Source organism: Sparus aurata, chromosome 7 (assembly GCF_900880675.1).
Source record: "Sparus aurata chromosome 7, fSpaAur1.1, whole genome shotgun sequence".
Classification (NCBI taxonomy): domain Eukaryota; kingdom Metazoa; phylum Chordata; class Actinopteri; order Spariformes; family Sparidae; genus Sparus; species Sparus aurata.
The window spans coordinates 16126071-16153933 of NC_044193.1; the positions used below are offsets into that span (position 1 = coordinate 16126071).

Here is a 27863-nt window from a genome sequence, read left to right on the forward strand (position 1 = left end):
AGAACCACACAAATTTGAGAGTTTGGGCACTGGTTTAGTCACCATACAAGATGAAACCATCTGGCACCGGAGTGGAGAAGAGACCTAGATGGTAAAACTGAAGTTGATGAGCTGATAATCTGCAGGTTGCACCTCTCTGTTGCCACAGATACTGCTGCCACACCCAAAGACACAGACGAACGCAGGGAAATGAGCAGGTGAGGGAGAAGGGAGGGGAGAAGAAAGATATTCTTTGATTCAATGCCTCATATTATTTTTTGTGATACCAGTAATGTGAAGTACTATGAAGGACAGTGGTTATAAGAATGAGTCAGTGTAAGACTAAAAAGAGAATAAGAATGTCACACTTTCTGTATTGGTATACTTTCTTTAATCTTGTTTTTCATGTAATGTGTCTTATCTGTTTTGTTGATTTGTTGTGTGACAGTCTCATGTGTTTTCATATCCCTGATGAGGGCAGTGACCAGTCTGATAGGTGTGGTGCGATATAAAAGCCAGGTACTGTTCCAACCCCTCAGCTGTATGTTATAATATTGTTCATGGCTATCCTGATATATCACCTACTAGTTGGACCAAGATAGAAAGTGTCGGTTAGCCATAGATATAATTTCGGACAGGTTGGCAATTGTTGAGTCCAATGTCGGTCTACAGCTGAAGGTGATGAAAATATTGACGATGAGGAAGACTGCAGGATGAAAAACTAGTTCATGAAATATTCAGGAGAACATTTCTATTTTGCTCCACCACATGCATGTTTTTAATTATATCTATTGATTTTACTCCTCTGTAGCTGTGGCTTCATGTTTGAGTTCTTATCATTTTGCAAGCTCACAGAGCCCTCAAGAGATTAGAGCTGGTTTCACTGGTACTCTTTCACTGGTACACGGACATTTGGAGTTACACCCACTTATCATGAAAATCATTGACACGCCTCAGTTCCAGAGACTTCGATTCATCAAGCAGCTTGGCGGGGCCTACTTTGTTTACCCTGGAGCATCCCACAACCGCTTCGAACACTCCATTGGGTATGTTTGCATTTTTCAGATAGACACCGTCCTGCGTCCTACGATATTCAATCCTAGTGACAGGTAATCAACAAAGGCACGAACAAAGCATTTGAATTAAAGTCAACATTGCATACGTTATTACAGGTAGTCCATATTTTCTGTTTTGTAATACAATACGATAATTGATTAATGAGTGATGGTTTTTTATTGTTATGCTGTAAAGGGTGGCACACTTGGCAGGAGTGCTTGCAGGAGCTCTGAGAACACAGCAGCCGGAGCTCGAGATCACTGATGAGGACATCTTCTGTGTGCAGATTGCTGGCCACTGCCGCGGCCACCTGGGTGAGTAATACATACCTTTTTAACCATTAAATTGAATAGATTTTAAGAGGTAATTTCTGGTTGTGATTAAGAGTAAAAATGACAGTGAAAATGTATTTGACAAACTGTCAATGAAAGCTTATGACGATCTAATATACAGTGTTACAGCAAGTATTAAGGAATCAGAATCCATCTGGGTTTCCGTTATCCGGTAATTACCGGACTTTGACTGGTAAAATCTGCCGAAGTCCGGTATTTTTTGACCCCGCTGGTCAAAATGTCTGGTGAAAATATTCCCTCCAGGTAATGATATAAGTATACTGAATCAGCCATCCAAACCATTATTGGTCATTTTGGCAAATAAATTATAAGTGAGGATGAGTCAGCGGCAGCTACAGCCCCGCTCATCTGCCACTTGGGTCGATTTGAGGCATTTGGCCGAGTCATCGTCCTCCACGACGCTGAAGATAGCCTCCGATTCGCCAGCTTCCGATTCGGCACTTAAGGGGAAAGTTAAGGGGAAATTAACGTAACGTGCAGTGCGACTGTTTGTACACTGATTGTCTGTTTTTTGTGACACTTCTTGATGTAAAAACATTTTAGACATTTTAGGTAAGACATTAACTTTGCCTGACACCTGCTATTGTATTTGTGAAACGTTTATTTTATTTGTGAAAATGCTAAAGGGGAGATTTCACTGTTTTTGTTTGATACCTACAGACCACATTAGACCAGGTCCTGATCAAAAACCACTGTACCCAGACTTCTCAAATCTGGACTAGATTGACCTACATGCCCTGAAGATTCATTCAGACACAGTTTCTGATCTGTGAAACCTTTATTCTGTTTGTGAAAATGCAATAAAGGCAGATTTCACCGTTTTCTCATCATATAGACCACATTAGACCTGGTCCAGGTCAAAAACCACTATGCCTAGACTTCTCAAATGTGGCCTAGATTATCCTACAGAGGCTAAACATTCATTATAACACAGTTTCTGATCTGTGAAACCTTTATTCTATTTGTGAAAATGCAATAAAGGCAGATTTCACTGTTTTCTCAGCATATAGACCACATTAGACCAGGTCCTGATCAAAAACCACTGTACCCAGACTTCTCAAATCTGGATTAGATTATCCTACAGAGGCTAAACATTCATTATAACACAGTTCTGATCTGTGAAACCTTTATTCTATTTGTGAAAATGCAAAAAGGGATAATTTCACAAAACTTTCACAAAACAAGACTTTAGCAAGACTGTATTCACACACCCACTGAGACAGGCAATGAATTCAGTGTCTTGCCCAAGGACACTATGACATGATGACACAGAGTGGAGGAATTGGGATTCGAAACACCAACCTTCCGGTTGGACGACCCGCTCTGCCTCCTGAGCCACAGCCACCGTAAGTGAAGCTAAAAAGCATCCAGCAGTAGAAAATAAGTTTAGCTTTGGATTTGTGGTGTTTAACGTTTTTTTTTTTTTTTTATGTTTGCTCATGTTTTTTCCTTTGAGATCTGATTACAGGTTTTGGCTGCATGAGATCACACAGGAATAGTATTCTCTGTGTTAACAGTGTACTAAATACTTTGGAGAATAAATCTTTGTTGGGCAGTCTATATAGACCCATGTTTCTTTTGCTTTCCTCTTTGAAAAATGATATGTCTTGGACAAACCTTTTTTATTTTTTAACTTGGTCCAAGTTTTATGGTCTCAACTCTGCTTTTGTAAGGTTGTGTCTTTTTTTATTGATCATTACATATGACTAATCATTAACAAAATAGTCATAAAATGTGTCAACAATGTCAAAATGAACACAGTGTAAAAATTAAAAAAAATTGTGGACATTTTGTTTGGAAAGGTTTGGTTTTAATTTGTCGACAAGGTAATATTTCTCTTCTATATATTCAATATATTCTTCTATCTATAATAACCTGATCTATTACATCTGTAGAAATAGTCTCTTTTCATTCAGTGACAGCTGGTATTAGTTTAATATCACATACACCACTTACGCACAGCTGAAAATGCATCCCAGAGCAAGCCAGCTCTAAAATAATTACATTATGTTACTTAATAATTCAGGTAGGTAGGAGACCTGTTCCTACCCGGAACAGGTCTCTCTTTTAAATGAGACCCTGGGTCTCAATGAGATTTTACCTGTATAAATAAAGGTTAATAAAAAAAGAAATAGCCCGTGACTGCACTACGCAGATCGGGGCGTGGGTCAACGTGGGCGGAGTTAAACGATTGACTCCGCCCACTGTGCGGGCGCCATCTGGTGGCGGAGATCAGGCAGCACATTCTCAAACGTCAATGCAGCACCTACGGCCAGAGTGGCATAAAACCCACGCATTGATGTAGAATAACGATACAATTCCAGTTCACGTGTTAGATAGATAGATAGATAGATAGAATTACTTTAATGATCCCAGACTGAGAAATTATTTTGTTACAGCAGTAGTGGGTCAGCAAATAAAACACTTTGTACATAACATAAATAGAATCCAATATATACATAGTGTATATATACAGTGCACAGTGTGCTATAAACAATAAACAATAATAATATATACAACAAAACAAAATATGCAAAATATACTATAACAATAATAATATATACAACAAAACAGTAGAGAGACCAGAGTTCTCTGTCAGGCAGAGGTGAGAGAGTTGTTGTATAAAGTGATGGATTGTGGCAGGAAAGATTTCCTGTATCTGTTGCTACGACAGCGAAGCTGAAGCAGCCTTCCGGAGAAGGTGCTCTGCTGTCTGACCAGTATGAGTTGGAGAGGGTGGAGAGGATTATCCATGATGGATAACAGTTTTTTCAGTGTCCTCCTCTCCACCACAGCCTCCAGAGTGTCCTGTTTGCAGCCAATCACAGAGCCAGCCCTCCTGATCAGTTTGTTGAGTCTGTTGGTGTCGCTGGCTCCAATGCTGCTTCCCCAACAAACCACAGCAAAGAAAAGTACACTGGCCACCACAGACTGATAAAAGATCTCCAACATCTTGCTTGTGTTAGCTGGATTTCATTAAAATACACAGAGAGAGCTAATAATTAAGTTAAATGTATTTGGTACCATTGTTTGATATGTCCCGATATGTCACACCTCTGGGTTCAGCTTAAAAAACTTTTGTATGGGGCACCTTTCATTATGATTTATATCAGGATCAGGTCTGGTGCCAAAATGTAGTTCTTTGGTAAAACATGTTTCTTTTTGTATCCTAAATGTAAATACCAGCCAACATAATAATAGTAATAATACATAATTTTGATATACGTTCTTGTCTCATCTGAAAATAAATAATGATAATAAAATAATGGTAATACGTTTACATTTTCATGAGCCCTCACAACTTCACACACAACTTTTTACTGAGGTTCAGCTCCCACTGAACTGGAAACCAGTGTTACTCAGGCCAGCTGAACTGGAACAGTGAAGTGAAATCAGGACTTAATATTGAGCTTCTTTTTTACTATAAGTCCATTATTTTATCAATGCTGCCTATATTTAAAAAAAAACAAACAATAAATCTACCATAGCATTTCCCCCAAGTGAGTGTGACAAACAGTATAGACACATGTACAATTTTTGTACACTCAATTATATCAGCTACATTAAGGAGATCGGAGACTGAGTGATGTTTGTGCCATTGACACTTGAATAGCTTTATTTTTTTCTTATGACATCAGTTTTTAGCTGAGGGAGATTGAGTTTTCACTTTGTGACATATTATAGTTTAAATGGTTACTCATGAAAGTTAACAAACAAGGTGCCTGAAAACAAAACAAAGGACTGACACACCACCTAGGCCTGCAAGAGGAACACATATTTACAAAGGGCAAAATCTAGAGAGGGAACCCAAGATGTACCTGAGCAACACACAACGATTCATTTTTCAGCTCAGGGAGATTGACATTTTATAGTTTAAATGATTACTCATGACAGTTATCAACAGATTATTTGAAAGTTGAATCATTAGTTGCAACCCCATTTCATAATGCCACAACTTCCCTTTTTCTGCCTCACTCACTCAGACAGAGCTGTAAAGTCATTGCTGCAGAGTGTGTGGACAGAGAATCAGCTCATAGCAGGACACATACTGAATACATTTATTCCTGTCTGTCACTTCTTTCAAATGCAGAAAACACCTGCATCTGCCTTTTGTCCATCATTTTCTCACAGAACTCATCATAATCTTCCTGCAAACTAAAAAGGAACAGGAACGGTTCCCTGAGATCATTTATCTCCTCTTCATCCAGGCCATCAGACATGCGTAGCAGTTCCACTGCCCTCAATCCATCTTCCTCGTCCATGGTGATGACCTGAGGAAGGGAAAGTTTTCCCCTGAATGCTTTTGTGCCACACCACCTTGCTGCCTCAATGGTGTCCCTAAGTAGAGCATCCTCCTAATCAAAAATAAAGAAAATAATTATTAAAATAAAGATTGGAGAAGGCAGAAAACGCTGAAATAATAAAAGCCCACAGCAGGTAACATAGTCCGTTCCCTGTTCCCAGTTCCGGCAAGTTCTCAGCCTCCGCTAGAAAGGAGACAGATTGTGGTTCTTAAAGGCACAACAACAATGCAAGATGCAAAAAAGATCAGTAGCTTATTTTAAGTATACTGGTTTAATGAAAATGGAGAAATGACTGCAAAACCAGCTCTATGACATCCCACCTCTACAACCTTGATTGATGTGTGCACAATAATACTGCTTTGAACAATACCTGATGCTTCAGAGAGATTCTGAAAGGACGAACTTTTTTGGAGGGACCACTTCCACATCCTGAAATAAGTGGAGGGATTATGCTTTAGTCTGCAAGCATTAGTTTTGACTACAAGACTAACTAATCAAATTACCTCTCACCTGTTTTCCTTTTTGCTCTCTTCGTCTTTTTCTTTCCTGCAATCTGTCTTCCTCAGACCTTGTTGATTTAATGACAACATACATTCGCTATGAAAACATTCATGTTGGTCTGTTGACAATGAGTAAAACTGGTTATTTAAAAGGATCTGATTCAAAAATGTGATATTGAGTGCACTTACGGCATGGGAAAGTTCTGCAGGAGAACAAGACACCACCATCTCCTAATGTGCAGCCTGTTTTCCTTTGAAGAAGGAAATGCAGGAAGATTCAAATATGTTGCGAAAAATAATACCTTGTATACTAAGCGTAATGTGTCACAATTTTCACATACCTCGCTGAAGTCGCAATTGGCCCCCATTACAATGTACAGAGCATACTGTAAATCAAGAGGTACTGGTTAATGTAATGTCACGCATATTCCCCCAGGATGCAATTTTTCAATACAAATAATGTGTTTTGAATGTAGCAAGCAAACATTTTACAGATAACAGCAATGATATAACATACTGAATAGGTCTTACCATCAAATCAAACACGCCACAGTTGTCGGAGCACCCTTGCTTTGTTAGGCCCTGAGGTGTGAACAAGGTATTTTAATAAAAGAATGGCAAGAAAATAGTAAATGTTAGCAAATGCTATTAAGTAATGTCTCACCTGAACATCATTCATTACAAGCTTCGTCCAGGGGCCAGGAGATAGGCTGTGAGCAATGTGTCTGTACAAAGAGTAAGCGGAAGTAAATAAAAGTAACTCAAATAAAATCAACTTTTGATTCAAATGCATAAACACTTTGAACAAAGTTAACACTGAATAAGTAAGAGGTTGGAACTTGGAACGGGCTTAAACAGAACTGCCCCACTCAAATAAGATATAGAGTTCTGTTTCCATCTGTTTAATGAATCAAAATAGTTAATGCATGGAATATTTTAGATCAAATAAAACAGAACCATTGATTAAAAAACAAAACAAACAAAAACAAAATAGGACAAGTGGTTTAAAACAGAACTACCACTGTCCAGATAGGATGATGCAAGGTGCCCTAAAAACCTGAATAGACGGGTTCTACTCTCATCTCTCCAGCCGCTGCCACAGAGAGGATCTAGAAAGAAAATCTCCCTATTCTGTGGCCTCAGTATCTGTTAAATGTTCAAATTCAAATATAACACATTGAGTTGTGGAATGTTACTGAAATCTCAACAAAGCTGACATGCATTTAATTATAGCAAAAAAATTAAATCAGCTATGAGCAACTTTGTTGAGTAAGGAAAAGATAGAGAAAAATATAAATGTATTTACACAGAGTATCCAATGTCCAGGTATGAATACTGGGAGAAGAATCCACTGTAGACTGGCTGCATTGTCCTGTAGAAAGACATCAATAGCTGAATATGAAATGCTCAGACTTCACTCACAAAAGCAAAACTTTCAAAGAATTTCCCGGCAGGTGATCCATGGGGTTCGTCGATGATGGTGGTAACCAAGAAGAAATGACATAGCTGTCTGCAGCAAACACGTTCTCTACTCTGTAATATAGAGTTTGTTAATCTCTTACAGTCAGAATATATTGACTGTTGAACTATACTATCCAATCCATTTGAATTAAATATTTCACAAGAGATATGTTACCTTCTCGATCACTTTAAGACAACAGTTCAGGATCTAGTAAAACACATAAACACAAATTATCAAAAGATTTTGAAAAAAATTACATAATCCATATCAGCACAGCACATTCTCTATGCCTACCGTTCCGTCAATGTCCCGCTCCAAACCCAGACTCCAAAAGTCAAAGTGGGTAAGGATGATGTTATTCACCATTGCAAGGTGCTGAGTGGGACTTTTGGTCTCATCCAAGACCTGAGACAGCTAGTGGAAGAAAACAAAGTCTTTATCCATGTATGTAATTATATGAATGACATTCATAGATAACCACAGTGGCACTGTGGTTGACTTTACCACTTGTTCCTGGCTGTCTTGGAGTTCTTGTCCCCAGCCTGCTTTATGTGCTGACAACTTGTGGAGACTAGTGAAGTCTCCATGAGGTCTCTGCTCACTGCCATCATTTACTAGTGAAAAAAGCAGCAATAGAAAAATAAAATTAAGTGGGAACTGTCACATTTCTCCTTTGAATGATGTGTAATATAGAGCAATGACTCACACTCTTGAGACTCTGCTTGTTCTTTGACAGATGACCCTGTTGTCATTCCAGCTGATGGGGAATGAGCTATAGAAAAAAATGTTACATAAATGATTGTCTAAAGTAGATGAAGACAACAAATATGCATACATTTTCAATAGCATACCTAAGACGATCCTTCCATGGCTGTCACATTGCATTGCAACATCTGGAGGAACAATCTTACTGTACTGTCTTTTCATTTTTTGGTTCCTTGCGATGTTGTAATGATGGAGTATATTTCTTTGTAGAAATATGTGTGTTGATGGGGTTGTCACATTCAAAAAGTAGTTGTTCTTTCTCATCCCCGAAAACAGCTGCTCCACACACTGGCTGTTAATAAGACCAGTAAGCTCAGGCACAAGCTCCAACTTTCTCAGAACCTCCCTCTGGTCTTTGCTGTTGCCCTGGTGGAACACATCATTTAAAGCAAAATGCTGTGAGGACCCAGTGAGAGGGTGGCCATCTTTGTCAGCTGGCATTTTAGGAAGTTTCAGCCAAGGCATGTTGACATGAACCTTGCCCTCTGAGGCCTGCTTAACGTTCTCTGGGGTGGGATCCAGTAACCTTCCTTGAAAAGGGGCAAAGATTCCTGGCTGCCTGTGGTTGGCATGCAGTGCCAGCCCCCTGGCATAATCGTATACTGACACCTTGGGAAAGTGTTTCCAGGACAGCAAGAGATCCACAAAGTCACGTGGACTCTCTGCTCTAAGGTTGAATTTTACTGAATACACAACCCCACATGGACAGGTGATAACTGCCCAACCACCTGTGAAACAACAGAAAAAAACAGTAGTAACTGACATTAGCAGCATATATAGCTAACCTACATAACTACATAATGATACAATTATTTCTTTAACACAACAACATATAACAAAGTGGCATTATCTTAAACATTCCATATCATTTCACTTACCAGAGGCACCCCACACCTTCTCAAACACCTTGTTGTAGGTGACTCTGTCAGACATCTTCTCAGATAGTCTCATGACGAGATCCACCTTGGACCCTTTGTCGTCCACACCACACTGTTTGCACAGTGCCCTGACCTCCTGTACCTGATGTGAAAATGCAATTAAGTTGTTATTGTTAATAAAGCATAGACTTACTTTTTGTAAGCACAAAGAAGTGGATTTTGCATATTTCATCAACTAATTCACCTTCAAGTTCACCAGCTCATCTGTGAGCCGCTCCTCATTAATTTTGTCATCGCCATCATCGTCATTCTCCCCACCATTTGGTATTTTGGGGCTTTGCATTTTTTCAAATTCTGTGTTTAACACTGAATTTGACCTCCGGGTGTGTGGGCCAATCCAGGGGGCCCAGTGATGGTAACTTGGGGGCACAACAAAAGGGTTCTTCCGACCACCTTTGTGAACAAATGTGATGAGTATTAGCTATTATTATCACAAAATTAAACACATATTAATATACTCTCTCTCCAACTGTTCTTAAGATGTTCAGTCTTTTGACAAGACTTACATGGAATTAATCCACGGCTGATAATTTCTGTGGCCACAGCTTCCCAGAAGTTGTTTATGTCCACATGACCATCATAATTGTCAGGTGGACTTGGGATTTCACTCACTGTTAAAACAATAGTTTGTTATTCATAGCTCAATTACTAAAAACACAATTCAGAGAAAGAAGAGGTGCTGTAAGAACAATGAAGCTAAAATATGTGAAGTAACAGCTTATTAAACTCACATGGCATACTGAAAACGCCTTTCTTGTGAAGATCCATCACAACAACCGCTGGGCTGTATCCACATGACACACAACTGTAGGTGTAGTCATGGTTGGTGAGGGCCTCAAAATGAAGGTATGCCTGAAGAACTCTCTCCTTGTTCGGAAAGGACACCTTTTCTGTTGTTTCTATTATTTCTATCACTTTGCTGATAGCTGTATGGGTCTGGAAAATAATGAGAAACAGGAGTATTCCAATGTTATAACATTTCAAAATATAAGTCTTAGGCCTCCGCGTCGTCCATTAACTTCTGTTTATGGACACCTCGTCGGGCATTATCCCTTACATATGCTCTCACCTGAAGTGCATTCCTGATCATCAGGCACAAGTGCAGAGACAGGATGATGTGGTCATCGAAATTGTGGATACCCTCCTCCCACTCCTGGTATCTGTAAATCATGCCACAGTTCAGGCATGATTTCCTGTATGTTGATATTCCTAAAAACACAGTCCAACCAAAGATCATGGTTATTGCTTGCATGTCATTTAAGATTAGTAGAACTATTTTTTCTGTTTCTCATGTACATATAAATGATGTAACCCAATAACTGATAAGAATACAATACCATAGAAAGACCTGTGATGGTACCAACCTTCAACTACACCTGTGCTTGTCAGGATCTTGCCTTTTGATGTTATTAGCTGTTCACAAAGTGTGTTTTCACATTTTACACACTTGTTTCTCTAGGGATAAGGTGCTTAGGAAAGCTGTCCATTGTTCTTCCCTCCCTCGACTGCTCTATGAGAGCCTGGGGCAAATCTGCAGGGAGCTTTTTGTTGGTGAGGAGGTAATTCAGCATCCTTGCAATTCGTCTGTCATCTGGTGGATAACTGTCCTCTTTAGACTCACTTGCATTTTGATCTGTGTTGGTCTGTGTTGGATTGGGTTTCTCTGCCTCTGTGCTCTTCACCTTCCTAAATAGCTCCCTCTTTGTGACAAACAGATGCCACTTAGCAACAGCTTTGTGTATGCACGACTGTCTCGGTTTAGAGCAGGGACAATGCCAGTTGTTTTGTTTTGTGTCATATGACACAATGACTCTTCCCAACCTACTATAATAAGTTATCTTTGTTTCATAAACAGAGATATGAAATTTGGATGGTGGACAACCCACAGTCAGGTGCACAGACAGAGGCAGACCCTCTGCATCAGCATTTTGTTGCTGACGCAAGAGGCTGGCTTTACGCTCCTCACCAAACCATTTATTGTCCACCATTGTTTCCAAGGCCTCATCAGTTAGTGTCACGGTTTGACCATCAGTGCGTGGGCAATACAACAAAGACTGCATGTGGTGGCACTCGAAAGGCAACATCCCGCTTCTTCGAGCAAAGTCAGCGTTCAGACGACACTGGTCAACCTCACACATGATCTTCTGTGTTTAATGTTTCTCAAGAGATAAACATTACTTTTTTACTGTTTTGTAGTGAGAAAGAAGAGATCTTCATGTCCATCAGAAATGAGATGGAGAGACTTGGCTTAATCTGAAAAAATAAAAATGTTTGAATGGAAACAAATAAACGTTTCACAAATACAATAGCAGGTGTCAGGCAAAGTTAATGTATCTAAAATGTCTAAAATGTTTTTACATCAAGAAGTGCCACAAAAAACAGACAATCAGTGTACAAACAGTCGCACTGCACGTTACGTTAATTTCCCCTTAACTTTCCCCTTAAGTGCCGAATCGGAAGCTGACGAATCGGAGGCTAACTTCAGCGTCCAGCGCCTTTCTTTTTTTCTCGCTCTCCTTCTCGGCACCGCCTTTTCTCCATTTTTTTACCCGGGTTGGGGTCCATCATCTAATCGTCGAAGCCTCGTCTCTTCTCCCGGTCCGCTCACTACACACACACCACAGCAGGTACCAGACACACATCACACACCCCTTCCTCCACACGCTGTCTGTGTGGTTGATACGGACTGTTGGGGCGGGTGTTAATCAAAACAAACCAATCGTCTTGTCCTCCTCACATGCTACTGACCTGAGTGGCCTCTGATTGGCCTGGCCTGCCTCTCTGACTTAGAAAAAAAGTCAGATAGCCGCGACGCCGGCTGACCGGCAGCCTGTTAAAAAAAAAAAAAGAAAAAAAAAAAAAGAGAGAGAGACGCAGGCCAGCAGGTCAATCATAGGCCGGCGCTTCGGGAATACTCCTGGTTCTCCCTATGGCCAGTCCAGGCCTGTTATAATGTGTAATATGTAATGTGGGTTACATGTTATTCCCAAACTGACCCTGCACAGTTTGGGAATACATCATCATTTTTCAAAAGCTCCACTTTCCTCAAACATAAGAGGGAAAAATGGACCTACACCCTTAACACTTAATTTTGGGGTGAGAAAAACACTGTTTTAGTGATGACAGAGAGCCAGAGACAGAGAAACAAATATATCCATCCTGTTTCTTACCTTTTCTCCTCCCTCTCGAAGGCTGTGAAACAGGCTTGGGAAGCTGAATTGGCACAGCTCAATGAAAGGCTGGAACCAGAACACTTTGCAGTTTTGGTATGTTTTTGGTCTAATTACTTTGACATCACATCTCTTAAAATCTTGATCTTGATGATTCGTATCATCTGTCAGATGCCCTCTGTCGCTGCAAAATTCACTTGTGAATATAAAAACAAACTTCCAGCTCACCTTTGTCATTTAGGACATTACTCTGGACTATGGGAACAAATACAAAAACCCTGTGGATCATATGCACTTCTACAGCAAGGAGAACCCAGACGTGGCAGTCAAGTTCCCCAAAGAGAAGGTCAGAACTAAAGCAGTGATGACAGAATATTTCATCTCAGTTTGTCCATGCATGAACTGTTTGTGCCCTGTGTGTTGTTATTCAAGGGGCAGCTTCTGGTTTTGTTATTATTCATAACCTTTATGCTGCTGTCATTTTTAAGGTGTCCCAACTTCTCCCAACAAACTTTTCTGAGAGGATAATCAGGTTTTTCTGCAAGAAGGCTGATGGAAAAAGTCTGGAGGGTGCCAAGAAACCTGTAAAGCAGTCGGAGAGAAAGGTAAAAATTAGATCTAAAACTATTACCATCAATTAATCTACCGATTCTTTGTTACATCAATGAACTGATAGTGCTATTTTAAGACATCTCTTCAAATAGCCTGTTTTTTTTGTTGTTTTTCTGGCAAACAATCCATCAACTCCAAATTAACTGTCACATAAGACAACAGTAGCAGATCCTCACAAGTCATAGGCTGGATCGAGGTAACATTTGGCATTTTTCCTTTTAACGCTGCACTGTTCTTGTTAATACTGATTCACTTGTCTGCGCTTTCTTTACCAACCTGCAGGACAGAGACGATGGAAAGGTAATATAACATACAACTACATATCACACTTCATTTTCAGTCCTACAGAAATATAGTAATTATTACTGTACTTGTATTAAGATTGTGTATGTTTGTTGTCAATTGTTGAGTCCAAAGTCGGTCTACAGCTGAAAGTGTAACATTGACGAAGGAAGACTGTAGTTTGAAAAAAAAAACTAGTTCACGAAATACTCAGGAGAACTTTCCCATTTTGCTCCACCACATGCATGTTTTGAATTATGTCTATTGATTTTACTCCTCTGTAGCTGTGGCTTCGTGTTTTAATTCTCATCATTTTGCAAGCTCACAGAGCCCTCAAGAGATTAGAGCTGGTTTTACTGGTACTCTTTTGGGTAACATTTTGTGACTGTGTCCGGCCAGGTGTTTAATGATCCCATCCACGGGCATTTGGAGTTACACCCGCTTCTCATCAAAATCATTGACACGCCACAGTTCCAGAGACTTCGATTCATCAAGCAGCTTGGCGGGGCCTACTTTGTTTACCCTGGAGCGTCCCACAACCGCTTCGAACACTCCATTGGGTATGTTTGCATTTCTCAGATAGACACTGTTCTGTGTGCTAAGATACTCAATCCTAGTGACAGGTAATCAACAATGACATGAACAAAGCAATGACATAAAAGTCAACATTGCATACCTTAGTACAGGTATACAAGTTCATAGTTTCTGTTTTGCAAGAGTAAGTTTGAGTAAGATTGAGTAATGAGTTATGATCTTTTATTGTTGTGCTGTAAAGGGTGGCACACTTGGCAGGAGAGCTTGCGCGAGCTCTGAAAACACAGCAGCCGGAGCTCGGGATCACTGATGAAGACATCCTTTGTGTGCAGATTGCTGGTCTCTGCCACGACCTTGGTGAGTAATACATACCTTTTTCACCATTACATGTAATAGGTTTTATGTGGTAATTTCTGGTTGTGATTAAGAGTAAAAATGAAAATGTATTTGAGAAATTGTCAATAGAAGCTGGTGTTGATCTAATATACAGTGTTACAGCAAGTGTTAACAATTAAAGGCTGGCCCCTAAATGAAGAATGAATGAAGAAAATAGAGGCAATTTGTGCAGAGTTTTACATGAGAATGTACAATTTTGGTATTTTTCTTTTAGCAATATGCCTGTTCTAGTTTTAAAACTCAAAAGTTTCTGCAGATATTTCAGATTAAATCCTTTACAGGAAAGAAGAGGAAAGGTATGGGGAGGCTGTTAATGTGAAATATTTGCAGTCTTGAATTTCATTGAGATCAGCTTAACATAAAAAGAGAAAATGGTGAAGTGGAAAATGTTGGTTAAGCTCAAAGAAACTATGGGCAACAGCATTTATAGCTATTCCAACCCATCACACTGATGGGCGGGGTTGAAAAAACAGTCTTTGTAGAGAGAGGAATGATGCGATAATTGTTTAAAGAGGTAAATACAAATTTAAGACACTTATCAATCATAGCCTCTGTCATTCATCACTGACAGCCGTAGTCAGTTTTTTTATAGACCAGTATGGAACCTCCTGGTATGTGGATGAGCTGATGAAAATGATTCTGCAAACATGTACATTATGTCTTCATGAGTTTATCATATTCATCAAAGAGATGGCTAAGATGTTAAACTGAAATTAACAGCAAAAAATAATAACAACAAATTGAGGCAGGTCCCAAAAAAGCTAATTTATAAAAAAAAAAAAATATGATCATATGCAATCATTAAATTGGAGTAGTGTAAAGGCCATTCAAGGCCAGGTCACCCATTCACTCATATTGATGCACTATTCTGCACCTTGCATTGCCAACAAGAAGCAATACAGCACTTCATATCCAAAAAGCCTCAAGATATTTTAATGCCATTTACACACCAATGGAAAAGCCACCAGGGGTGGTTTGGGGTTCAGTAACATAAGTAACATGCACCCTGGAAGATCAGGGGATCAAGTCACCAGCCGTCGTAGCTGCGCTACCTCCTGAGCCACAGCCACTCACTTTATAGTTCACAGGCGACAATTACTAGGTTATCTTATATCTATCTCTCTATATCTAGGACATGGGCCCTTTTCCCATCTGTATGATGGAATGTTCATCAAGAAACAACGTCCAGGATTTAAGTGGAAGGTAAGTTCTCCATGATGTATGAAAAAAGAATCAGAAAATTAAGAACAGAGAAAACAGAGACAGGAACTGTATGACATGAGACATTTGTCATGTTTTATGACGATATCCTAGTCAGTGTTGATGGTTTATGTAGTTAATTGAGGCAATAAAATCCTCAGTGCGTGGTGTCTTCACAGAGAAAGTTGGGTCATTAGAGTTTTCCTTCTTGAACAGCCTGCCTACATATATATTTGTATATTTGGTAGTGTTGTGTAATACACCTAGTTTATTTAGTATCCTTTAGATCTCAGTCCAGTGAGAAAAATATTAATTCATAACATTGTGCACAATAAGCACTGTGAAGACATGTTGTAAAAGTTTCAATGAATACAGCAGAAACTATAATACAGAAGACAGCTGAGTGGACTGATGAACTAATAACCTTTTATCGATGACCTGCAGTCGTCACAGCCCGTCACTTCAGGTCATATTTCAAGGACCACTTAATCCAAAAAGGAGCGCCATGCACAGATGTCATATCACCACCTGGTCTCTTTGTGATTATCATGTGGTATTAATAATCAACTTGCCTTCCACATGGTAGCCTCCAGAGCTGTTCAGTGTAAAATGCCATACAAACTAAAGGATATTCTTTATCAAACAACACTATCTGAAGGCGCATTTATGAAATGTCAAAAGATTTAGAGGATCAGCATAATGACAAGATACAAGACAACGACTTTGCTCTGTAGATGGATGAGGCAACTGACGGTAACAAGACCATTGACATAAATCGGATTTCTGATAATAATAATAATTATTATTATTATTATTATCCATCCATCCATCCATTTTCATCCGCTTATCCGGGGCCGGGTCGCGGGGGCAGCTGCCTGAGCAGGGACACCCAGACTTCCCTCTCCCCGGATACTGCCTCCAGCTCTTCCGGGAGGACCCCAAGGCGTTCCCAGGCCAGCTGGGCGACATAGTCACACCAGCGTGTCCTGGGTCTTCCTCGGGGTCTCCTCCCGGAGGGACATGCCAGGAACACCTCCCGAGGGAGGCGTCCCGGGGGCATCCGAAACAGATGCCCGAGCCACCTCAGCTGGCTCCTCTCGATGTGGAGGAGCAGCGGCTCTACTCTGAGCTCCTCCCGGGTGACAGAGCTCTTCACCCTATCTCTAAGGGAGCGCCCTGCCACCCTGCGGAGGAAACTCATTTCGGCCGCTTGTATCCGGGATCTTATTCTTTCGGTCATGACCCAAAGTTCATGGCCATAGGTGAGGGTCGGAACGTAGATTGACTGGTAAATCGAGAGCTTCGCCTTTCGGCTCAGCTCTCTCTTCACCACGACGGACCGATACAAAGACCGCAGTACTGCGGCCGCTGCACTGATCCGTCTGTCAATCTCACGCTCCATCCTTCCCTCACTCGTGAACAAGACCCCAAGATACTTAAACTCCTCCACTTGAGGCAGGAACTCTCCTCCCACCTGGAGGGAGCAGGCCACCTTTTTCCGGTCGAGAACCATGGCCTCGGATTTGGAGGTGCTGATTCTCATCCCAGCCGCTTCGCACTCGGCTGCAAACCGCCCCAGGACATGCTGGAGGTCCCAGCTCGAAGGAGCCAACAAGACCACATCATCCGCGAAAAGCAGAGATGAGATCCATTGGCTCCCGAACCAGATCCCCTCCGGCCCGTGGCTGCGCCTAGAAATTCTGTCCATAAAAGTAATGAACAGAACCGGTGACAAAGGGCAGCCCTGCCGGAGTCCAACATGTACTGGGAACAGGTCTGACTTACTGCCGGCAATGCGAACCAAGCTCCTGCTCCGGCAGTACAGGGACAGTACGGCCCTTAACAGAGGGCCCCCGACCCCGTACTCCCGGAGCACCCCCCACAGTATGCCACGAGGGACACGGTCGAATGCCTTCTCCAAGTCCACAAAACACATGTGGACTGGTTGGGCAAACTCCCATGAACCCTCGAGCACCCTGCGGAGGGTATAGAGCTGGTCCAGTGTTCCACGGCCAGGACGGAAACCGCATTGTTCCTCCTGGATCCGAGGTTCGACTATCGGCCGAATTCTCCTCTCCAGTACCCTGGAATAGACTTTCCCGGGGAGGCTGAGGAGTGTGATCCCCCGATAGTTGGAACACACCCTCCGGTCCCCCTTTTTAAATAGGGGGACCACCACCCCGGTCTGCCAGTCCAGAGGCACTGTCCCCGACTGCCACGCGATGCTGCAGAGACGTGTCAGCCAAGACAGCCCCACAACATCCAGAGACTTGAGGTACTCAGGGCGGATCTCATCCACCCCCGGTGCTTTGCCACTGAGGAGCTTACGGACTACCTCAGTGATTTCGGCATTGGGTGATGGATGGGTCAACCTCTGAGTCCCCAGCCTCTGCTTCCTCTATGGAAGGCGTGTCAGCGGGATTGAGGAGATCCTCGAAGTATTCCTTCCACCGCCCAACGATGTCCCCAGTCGAGGTCAACAGCTCCCCACCTCCACTGTAAACAGTGTTGGTGGAGGACTGCTTCCCCCTCCTGAGGCGCCGGATGGTTTGCCAGAATTTCTTCGAGGCCGACCGGTAGTCCTCCTCCATGGCCTCCCCGAACTCTTCCCAGACCCGAGTTTTTGCTTCCGAGACTGCCCGTGCTGCCGCACACTTGGCCTGCCGGTACCCGTCAGCTGCCTCAGGAGTCCCCCGGGCCAGCCAGGCCCGGTAGGACTCCTTCTTCAGCTTGACAGCAACCCTTACTTCCGGGGTCCACCACCGGGTTCGGGGATTGCCGCCGCGACAGGCACCGGAGACCTTACGGCCACAGCTCCGGACAGCCGCGTCAACAATGGAGGTGGAGAACATGGTCCATTCGGACTCAATGTCCCCAGCCTCCCTCGGGATCTGGTCAAAGCTCTCCCGGAGGTGGGAGTTAAAGATCTCCCTGGCAGAGGGTTCTGCCAGACGTTCCCAGCAGACCCTCACGATACGTTTGGGTCTGCCAGGTCTGTCCAGCTTCCTCCCCCGCCAGCGGATCCAACTCACCACCAGGTGGTGATCAGTTGACAGCTCAGCCCCTCTCTTCACCCGAGTGTCCAAGACATATTATTATTATTATAAATACTTTATTTTTGGATAGGGACAATGCACATTCATAAACACTGAAAATGTCTCTGTAAGTATGCCAGATTATAGCAGAGCTGCTAATTTGCATCTGTAGTCCCTAAAAAAAAAAAGGAAAAGATGAGGAAAAGATTTGCTTTTATGCAAGCATGTTAAGAAAAGAGCCATTGCAGACATGGTCTATGAGCTTCAGTGCTCAGGGGCCCCTGGTGGTACTAATCCTAATTTTACATTAAATTCTCATGTTAATATATGAATGAGTCTGTTTATGTTGCAGCATGAGGAGGCCTCTATAGAAGTGTTTGACTACCTGATGAAAGACAATGACCTGGAGAAGGAGATGAAGGAGTGGAAGCTGGACCTGACTAAGGACCTGGTCTTTATCAAAGAAATGATTTACGGACCTCTGGACACTGAAGCAGCTCAAGACAAGGGAGTAGAAGATATGATGGACCCTGAAAAGAAGGAAACTCCGGTCAGTCATGCTCAAGTGAAATCAATCAGTATCATCATTGCTACAGCAGCCAATATCAAAACCCACTCTTGTGTATCATCTTCTCAGTGGCCATATAAAGGTCGGGGAAAGGAAAAGTCCTTCCTCTATGAAATCGTCTCCAACAAAAGAAATGGCATTGATGTGGACAAGTTTGACTACTTTGCAAGGTGGGACTTGTTGAACAGCTACTGTAGAACAATTCACTTTTTTGATATAGAATGATGAACTGTATGACAATTATAATATTCTCTGGATTATTTGAACAATATGCAGGATTCCTCAGAGTTAATTGATTAGTTTAACATATTAAGCCCAATTTATTCACATATTTATCAACTTTGATTTATTCCAGGGACTGCCACCACCTGGGCATAAAGAACAACTTTGACTATCGCCGCTTCATACACTTTGCCAGGGTGTGTGAGGTGAAAGGGGAGAAGCAGATCTGTGTTAGAGACAAGGTTCAGACATTTTTTTTTTTTTTATCAGATTTTAAACAGCAATCCATTTATCTGATTAGTTATGACTAAACTATTGGTTATCTTAACAGGAGGCAGACAATATCTACAACATGTTCCACACAAGGTACTATCTCCACAAGAGAGCCTACCAACACAAAGTGACCAAGATCATCGAGGCTATGTGAGTACATACCCCTCCCATTTAGCATCGTCTGCTGTCTGATGTAGCTAATGTCATTCCCCATATGGTTTACTCTGTTGTAGGGCTGCACGATTCTGGAAAAAATTTGAATCACGATTTTTTTGCTTAGAATTGAGATCACGATTCTCTGGCACGATTTTTTTCACAAAATGTTTATTGCCTGTGAACAATTGACAACGAATTTGTCTCCAAAATAAGAGCTTTACATTGCACCCCATTGGAGTTTAGAACTTGGTTCTTAGCAGGGGGCTTTTAATTTGAAAATAGCGACCGTTCCTAGCTTGCGCTACAACAACAAGTTAGAGATCCGGGAGACGCTAGCATCTCCCGAATCTCAGCAGCTGTCCAATTGCCCATCTAGTAGGCGAGGTGGATCAGCGGACCAAAACAGACATTCAATTTGCCGGCCTCTGTCTAATGCCACGGACCTAGCCGCCAAAAGGACGGGCAGATTGGCGGCTTGCTGCCCTGTCTAAAAATGGCTTCTCACTAGCCTCTTTCACACTGCCGTTTGCATGCGGGGATCCTGCGCCAATTCTCCGCACCCGCCTCGTGTGAAAGTTTTAGATGCGGAGATGGGGGAAATTTCGCTCCGGCGCTGATCCGCCTCTGGTGGTAGTCAGGGCCGCATTATTGGTGAGCCGTCCCAGTGTGAACGGATAATCTGGAGGCGTGGAGCGTGGGCGTGTCGGTCGTGCAGTCTGATAACTGCACAGGTCCTTCACTCAACTAAATACAGAGAAATGTCCCACAAAGCAACGTTACAGGACCGAACAAAAGTAACGTAGTAACTGTAACTGTCACAGCTGTACGTTGAGCGTCAGTCCTCCTGTCTGTCCTCCCGACTCTTCGTCACATTTCTGCCCGAAAAACAGCGTCTGTCACCGGCAAAAAACTTTAACTCACCCAGTGTTTGTGATGAAAATAAATCACCGCGACCGTCAGCCCTCCGGACCGAGACTTCAGGGAACTTTCCCCCAGAAAACAGCCTCCGTCCCCGCGAGTGACAGAGTCAGACAGCGTCCTGTTTACTGATGGTGATTGTGTAAAATTATGTAATTTAGCGCAAAAACTTAACTCCGTCACTTTCCAGGTGGGTCAGGATCTCAATCACTACACATTATAACAGCATGATTATAAACTGTCCGCGGGTTTAGATTAACGGGGGAACACCTGGGGAGACACCGACGTCATCAACATGACATGTACCGCCAGGCCTCTTTAGGAGCTGCAGCGCCAGCTTTCTGTGTGAATTACACACATGAAGGCGGAGATGCTTCGCTCTGTGTGAATCACCATCGGCGGAGAACTGCCAAACCACCGCTTCAGAGATAATGCGGAGAGGCTGTTTAAAAACGGCTACTCACTCCTTCCAAACACTCAACTGCAGGCGGGCTTCCTCCACTGAATCAAGTGCTGCGTTTGGGGGCGCTTCAAAAAATCCGGGAGGAAAATAGGACCATTTGTTTGTGATTCAGCTCGAGATATAAAATGCTTCAGAATCGCCATGTGTGGAAATGAGATCACGTGTATGTGTGAATCGAGATCGCGATTTTTTAACGATTTTTCGTGCAGCCCTACTCTGTTGTATGTAACACTGCAACATATTCTTAAAAGAGATAATGTTGTTGGGTGTGATTATCCAGGATGACAGACGCTTTGGTAAAAGCAAACAAGCACATCAATTTTGAAGGGTCAAAAGGGAAGTACACGCTCTCCGAAGCCATAGATGATATGGAGGCCTACACCAAGCTGACAGGTCTGTAGATACCACTGTGCTCATTGACCGTCAAAATATAATCAGTTCATCCTCGACTCAAAGTAGACGTTTGTGACAAATATGAAAAAGTTCCGTCAAGGTGCTGTTGTAATACCACATTAACAAGAATGGTACTGACAACCCAAAAACATAATGTCTCCAGCCTCGGCTTTCACCGGCGCAGAGGCATAAAAATGTCACCTCCAATTTCCACTGGATACGTCTCCGCTGCGTTGCGTCTCTGCCACGCCAGCGGAGCACATACGTTTCACTTTAGTCAATGTGTCAATCCCCACCAGGTCCGCTGCGCTGCGTATCCGCTCTGTCCCAGCTCCGGCAGTCCGGAGCCCTCCGGAACAGATACGCAGGACTTCTATAGCCGTGTCTCAATTCAGGGTCTGCACACTTCAAGGACCCGCCCTTTGCGGTCTCACCGAATGAGTGTACTTCGGTGCGCCCTGCAGGCCGCGTCAACTTCTGTGAAAAGGGACCTTAACAATAAAAGAAAACATTCAATCCCTTGTTGTCCCTGAAAAGTAGCACTTGATGCCGTTTGCTGTTATAAATTGTACTTAAGCTGTAAATACTGAATGGAATAGACAACGTGTAACAATAGAACAATATTTCATTTCATGAATTATATAAAATGAACAAATAAGATAAAAAAGAACCCATACATTAACTAAATAACGATTGTCCTCTGGAGCAGAGAAGAGCCTCTCCATCCTCTCTGCAGCCTCGTGTCCTCCTTCATCCTCCTCCTCCTCTTCCTCCTCTCTGTTTGCTCCCTAAAACACAATGAAATGTAAAAGACGTTTTGTGTTACGTCAACATACAAAAGAGATCTAATACAGCAAAAAATATAATCATCGAGGATAATAATATCCTAATTATCGAGAATAATCCTAAACTTAGCTCTTTATTCAATTCTAACGTTTAACTAGACTTTACAATGTTACGGTCTGTTACGGTTAATGTCCCTTGAAGTTTAACATATCTGGCGTTGGATGTTCAAAGGAGTAAAAACCGAGTATAAACCCAATACTTACATTTAAATACGAGATCTGCGCCACTTGAGGTCGCCATTATTTATTTATTTATTTCTTCTCTTAGGGCGCGCGATGAATCTTGGAATATGTGAGACCACGAAGTGTAGTAGCGGTGCACACTCGAAAAACAGGTAAAAGGAGTGCGCATTTGTGGGGTGCATTATGAGAACACTTCGAATTGGGACACCCTTCGCCGCGGTATAATGACGTAATCGCACTTCAAACGCGCACTCGAAGTGTGCAGACCCTGACACAGCTGAAATCTGGCGGATGCCGGAGCACGACGCAGCAATTCAGCTGAATTTAGCACCGAGCAGACAGGAAGTCAAGTGCTAAAGTAACAAACAGCATCCGGTTACCTTTCAAAATAAAACACTCGGTGTTGACACCAGCACACAAACCTCAAAAAGAGACAAACACAAGCTCTTCTGCTAATCCCTCGGTCGGGAATACTTCGTGTTATTGTTGTTAATAACACAGACCTATAACTGCGGTCGTGAGTGATCATGTGATTATCGCGGGAACTCCTCTGCCTCGTGAGCCAGCTGTCTAACGTACTGCGCCGCAGCGGACTCAAACAGCAACCGGTGGGGATTGCCGGAGCTGCAACGCAGTGGACACGTATCGAGTGGAAATTGGGGGTCAGACTTTTTTGCTGCAAATTTTAAAACCAATCAACAGATAACAACGTTTACCATGTGACAAGTTGTTTTACAATATATTAATGTTACAATCATGTTGAATTTGATATATTACGATGATCCTTATTGTAAGTTAACATAAGTGGTTAAGTGACTGTCTTGATACGTATGTTACATAAATAACAAATGACCAACAATTTTATATTTTAAAACCAGTAAGATGCTCAAAAATTGTATTTATTAATCATCATCAGTTTTTTTTATTATATATTTAAGAGATTAGAGCTGAATTTGCCACATATTTCACTTGTACAATATTGTTAGGTTTAGTTAAGAGAACATGTAATTTTCTCATGTCTGCACAAACCTGCCAATAAACTGACTATATATGGACTTATCTGGACTTCTTGTGTGACACAATCATCATTTATTTCAAAATCTCCAAAATTGAGGGGATTTTACATGAATAGCTTTATTAAAAGGTAATTATGGGGTGTCATGATTCAAGATTCTGTGTTTTTATGTTGTGTCTTATGTTTTGATTTTCATGCCCTCTTGTGTCCTTTCAGTGTCTCCTCTGTTCTTCCCTCTGTTTTCCCCTTTCTTCCGGTTGCATGTTTGTCTCCCGAATCATGACACGGGGGATTTGTTGATTGTAAATATTATGTCATAGATCTGCAACAGGCAGAAAATTCTGCAAGCTTTTTAAATTGTGGCTAAACTTCCAGCCTAGAAATACATGCATTCAGATGCCTGGCTTTTGATACGGCAGCCGAGTTGCCACATCAGTCTTGTGAACAAGAGCAGCCAGTGAAGTATCTACCTGTACCCACATGTAAGAGGTTTTTATTGTAGATAGTTTTGACCATGTGATCACACACATTTAATGACACCAGATCCTGTAAATTGCATAGTTGTAATCAGTGATAAACATAAAATGCAAGATAATAATAATAATATTGATAATAATACAACAACAACAACAACAATAATAATAATAATAATAATAATAATAATACATTTAGGAATTAATTATTGAGTAGCTTTGTCAGAGTCAAATTATTAATAAATTAATTTCTAACCTTGTCTTCGGTTTGTTCTAACTCACCTTTCTTCAACTCACCTCATTGTTTGTCCTGTAGATTGTGTGTTTGAGCGAATACTCTACCCTTCCTCCAACGAACTAAAAGAAGCTGAGAAGACTCTGGAGAGTAATCCTGAAGATCTGGTATCTGAGCAAAACCCCTCGTCTTCCTCCAACGAACTGAAAGAGGCTGGGCAGATTCTGAAGAGGATCATCTCTCGAGACCTCTATAGGTTTCTGGGGGAAATACCAACTAAGACACCCGAAGTGCGTATCTAATGTCTCTGTGTGACCTTATTGCTTTACACATCTGTTTGAAATGTTAACTAGTTCTCAATTACAACGGAGCTGGATGTAAAACTCTTTTTGTTCTTGTTAAGTGCACACTGCGTGTTTCTGTCATCTCTATCATTTTACACACCTTGTATAGGTGTTGTGCCTAGATTTCATGTTGACCACAGCAAGTTCCTATCGGTAGCATTCCCAGAAATTTAATTTAGATGATGTCATAGCATGCTGTGCAAAATCATAGGCTACTTCTATACTAAGCTGGGGCATTTTTAATTCACATTGATTATGTGTGAAAACAATGCCCACACAAGTTTCCAGGCCATTTTGTAGCCAATAGAACCCCCTTTTCAGTCTCCATTTTGGGTAAAACACTGTTTTAGTGTGGACAGAGAGCAAAAACCAAGAAACAAAGATATCCCTCTCCTTTTTTACCCTTTCTCCTTCCTCCCTAAGGATGTGACCAATGCTTGGAAGGAAGAATTGAAGAAACCGCTCCCTCATGAATTGAAACCAGAGGATTTTGTAGATTTGGTATGTTTTTGGGCTAATTACTTTAACTTCCCTTTTCATAAAATCTCACTCTTGATCACTTATTTGATTTGTCAGATGTTCGACTCTCTGTTGCCGCAAAATTCACTTGTGAATATAAAATCAAACTTCTGGCTCACCTTTGTCATTCAGGTCTTTGTTCTGGACTATGGGATGAAAAATGAGAACCCTGTGGATCATATTCATTTCTACAGCAAGGGGAAACCAGACGAGGCATTCAAGCTCCCCAAAGAGGAGGTCAGAACTAAAGCAATGATGACAGAATATTTCATTTAAGTCTTTCCTTGCGTGAGCTGTTTGTGCCCTATGTGTCGTTATTCAAGGAGCAGCTTCTGGTATGTTGATATTCACAACTTAATGCTGCTGTCGTTTTTAAGGTGTCCCGACTTCTGCCAACAAACTTTTCTGAGAAGATAATCAGGTTTTATTGCAAGAAGACTGACGAAACAAGTCTGAAGGCTGCCAATGACCACTTTGATCGGTGGTACAAGAACTATCAAAAGGTAACAAATAGATCTAAAAACTATTTCCATCTATTGATCTACCGATTCTTTTCTACATCAATTGACTAATAGCTATCTTATATAGATGTTAAACATCTTAAAGCCCAATGTGGCATCTTGAAGTATCTTGTTTGTTTTCTGGCAAACAATCCACCAGCAAAAAATTATCCGTTACATAAGACAAAGACAAATAGCAGCAACAAGTCATAGGCTGGATCGAGGTACCGTTTGGCACTTTCCCTTTTAACGCTGCACTGCTCTTGTTTACACTGATGCACTTATCTGCGTTTCTTTACCTACCTGCAGGACAGACGCGACGGAACATCAGAGAACAGCCATGGGAAAACCAATTAATCTGAAGTTTGGAAAATGAAGATCCAAAACTGAAGACAGAAACCAAAAACTCCCTGGTACTCATCTATTCGTTATAATTAGAAATTATTAAAATGCTGTATATGGTGAGTATGTGACACCATTTCTCTCTAAAAAAACAAAAAATCAATAATGCATAAGTGAGTATCTGTACTGACTTAAAGTGAAATTCTCGCCAAAAAGCAACCAAGGCTTTCTTTGTGATTGAATATGAGTCAAACCTTCGTGTAAAACCATAATTACAACGAAAGAGGCACTTTTAAGATTTACCGTAGTTTCTTTTTCGGGCAAGCTAATTTTCAATGGAGTGCATGGGGCTATTTTTGAAACACTAAGAAGGCTCAACACAACATGAAACTTTGCTTGTAGTATCACCAGGTTCTCTACACATGAACACAAGCATTGAGAACACTGTTTGTGTACACAGAGTTTACTAATAAGAAGGTTTTTTATTATGCTTTTGTAATTGCTTTATGTAATTATGCTTTTACACGAAGGTTTGACTCATACACCTTCACAAATAAAGCCTCAGTTGCTTTTTGGTGAGAGTTTCACTTTAAACAAAGGAGTCGCTGAGAGACTGAGGTTTGGCCTGATTGTCTGACACACTTCCTAAAAGAAGTCACTGATATTCGAAAATAAGTTTAACTTTTTATGAATGAAAAACGATGATCAGTTCATGATAAAATGCACAAACTCATAATAAAGGTAAACACAGTGATCAAAGATAAATAGCGGTCAACAAAAATACAGCGACCCAGCTCACCCTCTCTCTCTAACAATGAGAAATGAACAGGTGCCTATATTAACTGATAACCCCGCCCATATCCACATGACCCTCTATCCCCCTACTCAATATGACCACATAGTAAAATATCATAATCAAAATAAACACCAAGAGATAACAATATCCCTTCACCTTGTAACTAATAGAAAAACATCTATTTATTGATTCATGGCTCCTGCAGTATCAATGAGGATGCATTAATGCATATTCAGGGCATGTACTTAGGCCTGCTCAATATTATACACATATATTTGTTTTAGTTTGATCATTTTAAAGTCAAGTTTTAGACTCCTTTCTCCTTCTGCAGCTGCATGTGCCTTATTTAAGACTGAACCCCTGTTTAATACCATGTTAGTACCAAAGACATTACATTCTGTGATTATGTTGTAAAAAATCAATCATGGTTACTTAAAATGTCTTTGTGTAAAACTGAATACTATATATTTTACAGCAGGGTTTTATTCAGCCATCAGCCATATGTATGCTTATTTGTGTATTGTCTGTGTAATCTTCATGATCAGGTAAAGATGTAGAGCACTGCGTGAAGCACATCTGCAATGGAGAAGGTTATTTAAAGTAGACATTTATTTCTTGATTAGGAGTTTGAGATATTTAGTGCTGTTTGGTTCTGATGTTAATCATGTTCATCAATATGGAAATCCGACAATATAATGTTTTGACTTGGTGGTTGTGGTTATTTAACTCTTTTTTTGTATTCTTACTTTGTACTTCTTCGATATGAAATACACATTTAATATATTGTCATGCTATACAACTCACTTTCCTTTCTTTGATGTAACCATCTGTATGAATGTGGTTAAAACAGACTTTGGATGTCGTTGTTATTTGATCAGTGTGGAATAAATAAAGGGAAACCTCCAAAAAGTTATTATAATCTTTCAACTGTATCCCTGTAAATATTTTAAGCCTGTGGTGACCAAAGTCTCTATTTCAGGCATTTATTATTGCAGCCAGCAGTTCAAAGTGAATATAAGAATAAGTGTCAAA

At 41.3% G+C, this 27863-nt stretch overlaps 2 protein-coding genes across 8 annotated transcripts; one reads left to right on the forward strand and one right to left on the reverse strand.

Annotated features, from left to right (window-relative positions):
- Positions 1–914: 914 nt before the first annotated feature.
- On the forward strand, positions 915–26187 carry LOC115585098 (deoxynucleoside triphosphate triphosphohydrolase SAMHD1-like). Its single transcript, XM_030423193.1, has 19 exons — positions 915–1025; positions 1231–1349; positions 12549–12623; positions 12769–12873; positions 13016–13132; positions 13422–13439; positions 13821–13981; positions 14197–14312; positions 15484–15554; positions 18939–19136; positions 19224–19324; positions 19510–19618; positions 19708–19799; positions 21467–21579; positions 24412–24620; positions 25098–25175; positions 25326–25430; positions 25571–25696; positions 26003–26187. Exons 2-19 carry the CDS (start codon positions 1299–1301, stop codon positions 26048–26050), a joined length of 1893 nt encoding a protein of 630 aa, XP_030279053.1. The 5' UTR covers positions 915–1025; positions 1231–1298; the 3' UTR covers positions 26051–26187.
- On the reverse strand, positions 5835–13111 carry LOC115585099 (HMG domain-containing protein 3-like). 7 transcript variants are annotated; one of them, XM_030423201.1, is made up of 20 exons: positions 12992–13082; positions 12106–12187; positions 10427–10566; positions 10089–10293; positions 9864–9968; positions 9542–9750; positions 9298–9439; positions 8506–9147; positions 8361–8426; positions 8159–8268; positions 7949–8068; positions 7829–7861; positions 7499–7564; positions 6857–6917; positions 6724–6774; positions 6534–6578; positions 6382–6443; positions 6203–6260; positions 6063–6121; positions 5835–5875 (listed from the first exon to the last, which is right to left on the reverse strand). In XM_030423201.1, exons 3-14 carry the CDS (start codon positions 10526–10528, stop codon positions 6864–6866), a joined length of 1854 nt encoding a protein of 617 aa, XP_030279061.1. In that variant the 5' UTR covers positions 10529–10566; positions 12106–12187; positions 12992–13082; the 3' UTR covers positions 5835–5875; positions 6063–6121; positions 6203–6260; positions 6382–6443; positions 6534–6578; positions 6724–6774; positions 6857–6863. The 7 variants fall into 7 exon arrangements, with proteins under 7 accessions (XP_030279061.1, XP_030279057.1, XP_030279056.1 ...); XM_030423197.1 differs by lacking the exon at positions 12106–12187 and having other exon boundaries at positions 12992–13111; XM_030423196.1 differs by lacking the exon at positions 12992–13082 and having other exon boundaries at positions 11907–12185.
- Positions 26188–27863: the final 1676 nt, after the last annotated feature.

Bases quoted from the DNA above. Each gene is read 5' to 3' on its own strand.
- LOC115585098 (XM_030423193.1), top strand. From the start codon at position 1,299: ATGAGGACATCTTCTGTGTGCAGATTGCTGGCCACTGCCGCGGCCACC. The intron at 19,137-19,223 runs GTCAGTCATGCT...TCATCTTCTCAG, and splicing joins CTGAAAAGAAGGAAACTCCG to TGGCCATATAAAGGTCGGGG. The intron at 25,431-25,570 runs GTCAGAACTAAA...GTCGTTTTTAAG, and splicing joins TCAAGCTCCCCAAAGAGGAG to GTGTCCCGACTTCTGCCAAC.
- LOC115585099 (XM_030423195.1), bottom strand. From the start codon at position 10,609: ATGCAAGCAATAACCATGATCTTTGGTTGGACTGTGTTTTTAGGAATA. The intron at 8,069-8,158 runs GTAAAGTCAACC...TTCTTCCACTAG, and splicing joins AAGACAGCCAGGAACAAGTG to CTGTCTCAGGTCTTGGATGA. The intron at 7,862-7,948 runs GTAGGCATAGAG...GTGTTTTACTAG, and splicing joins AGCGGGACATTGACGGAACG to ATCCTGAACTGTTGTCTTAA.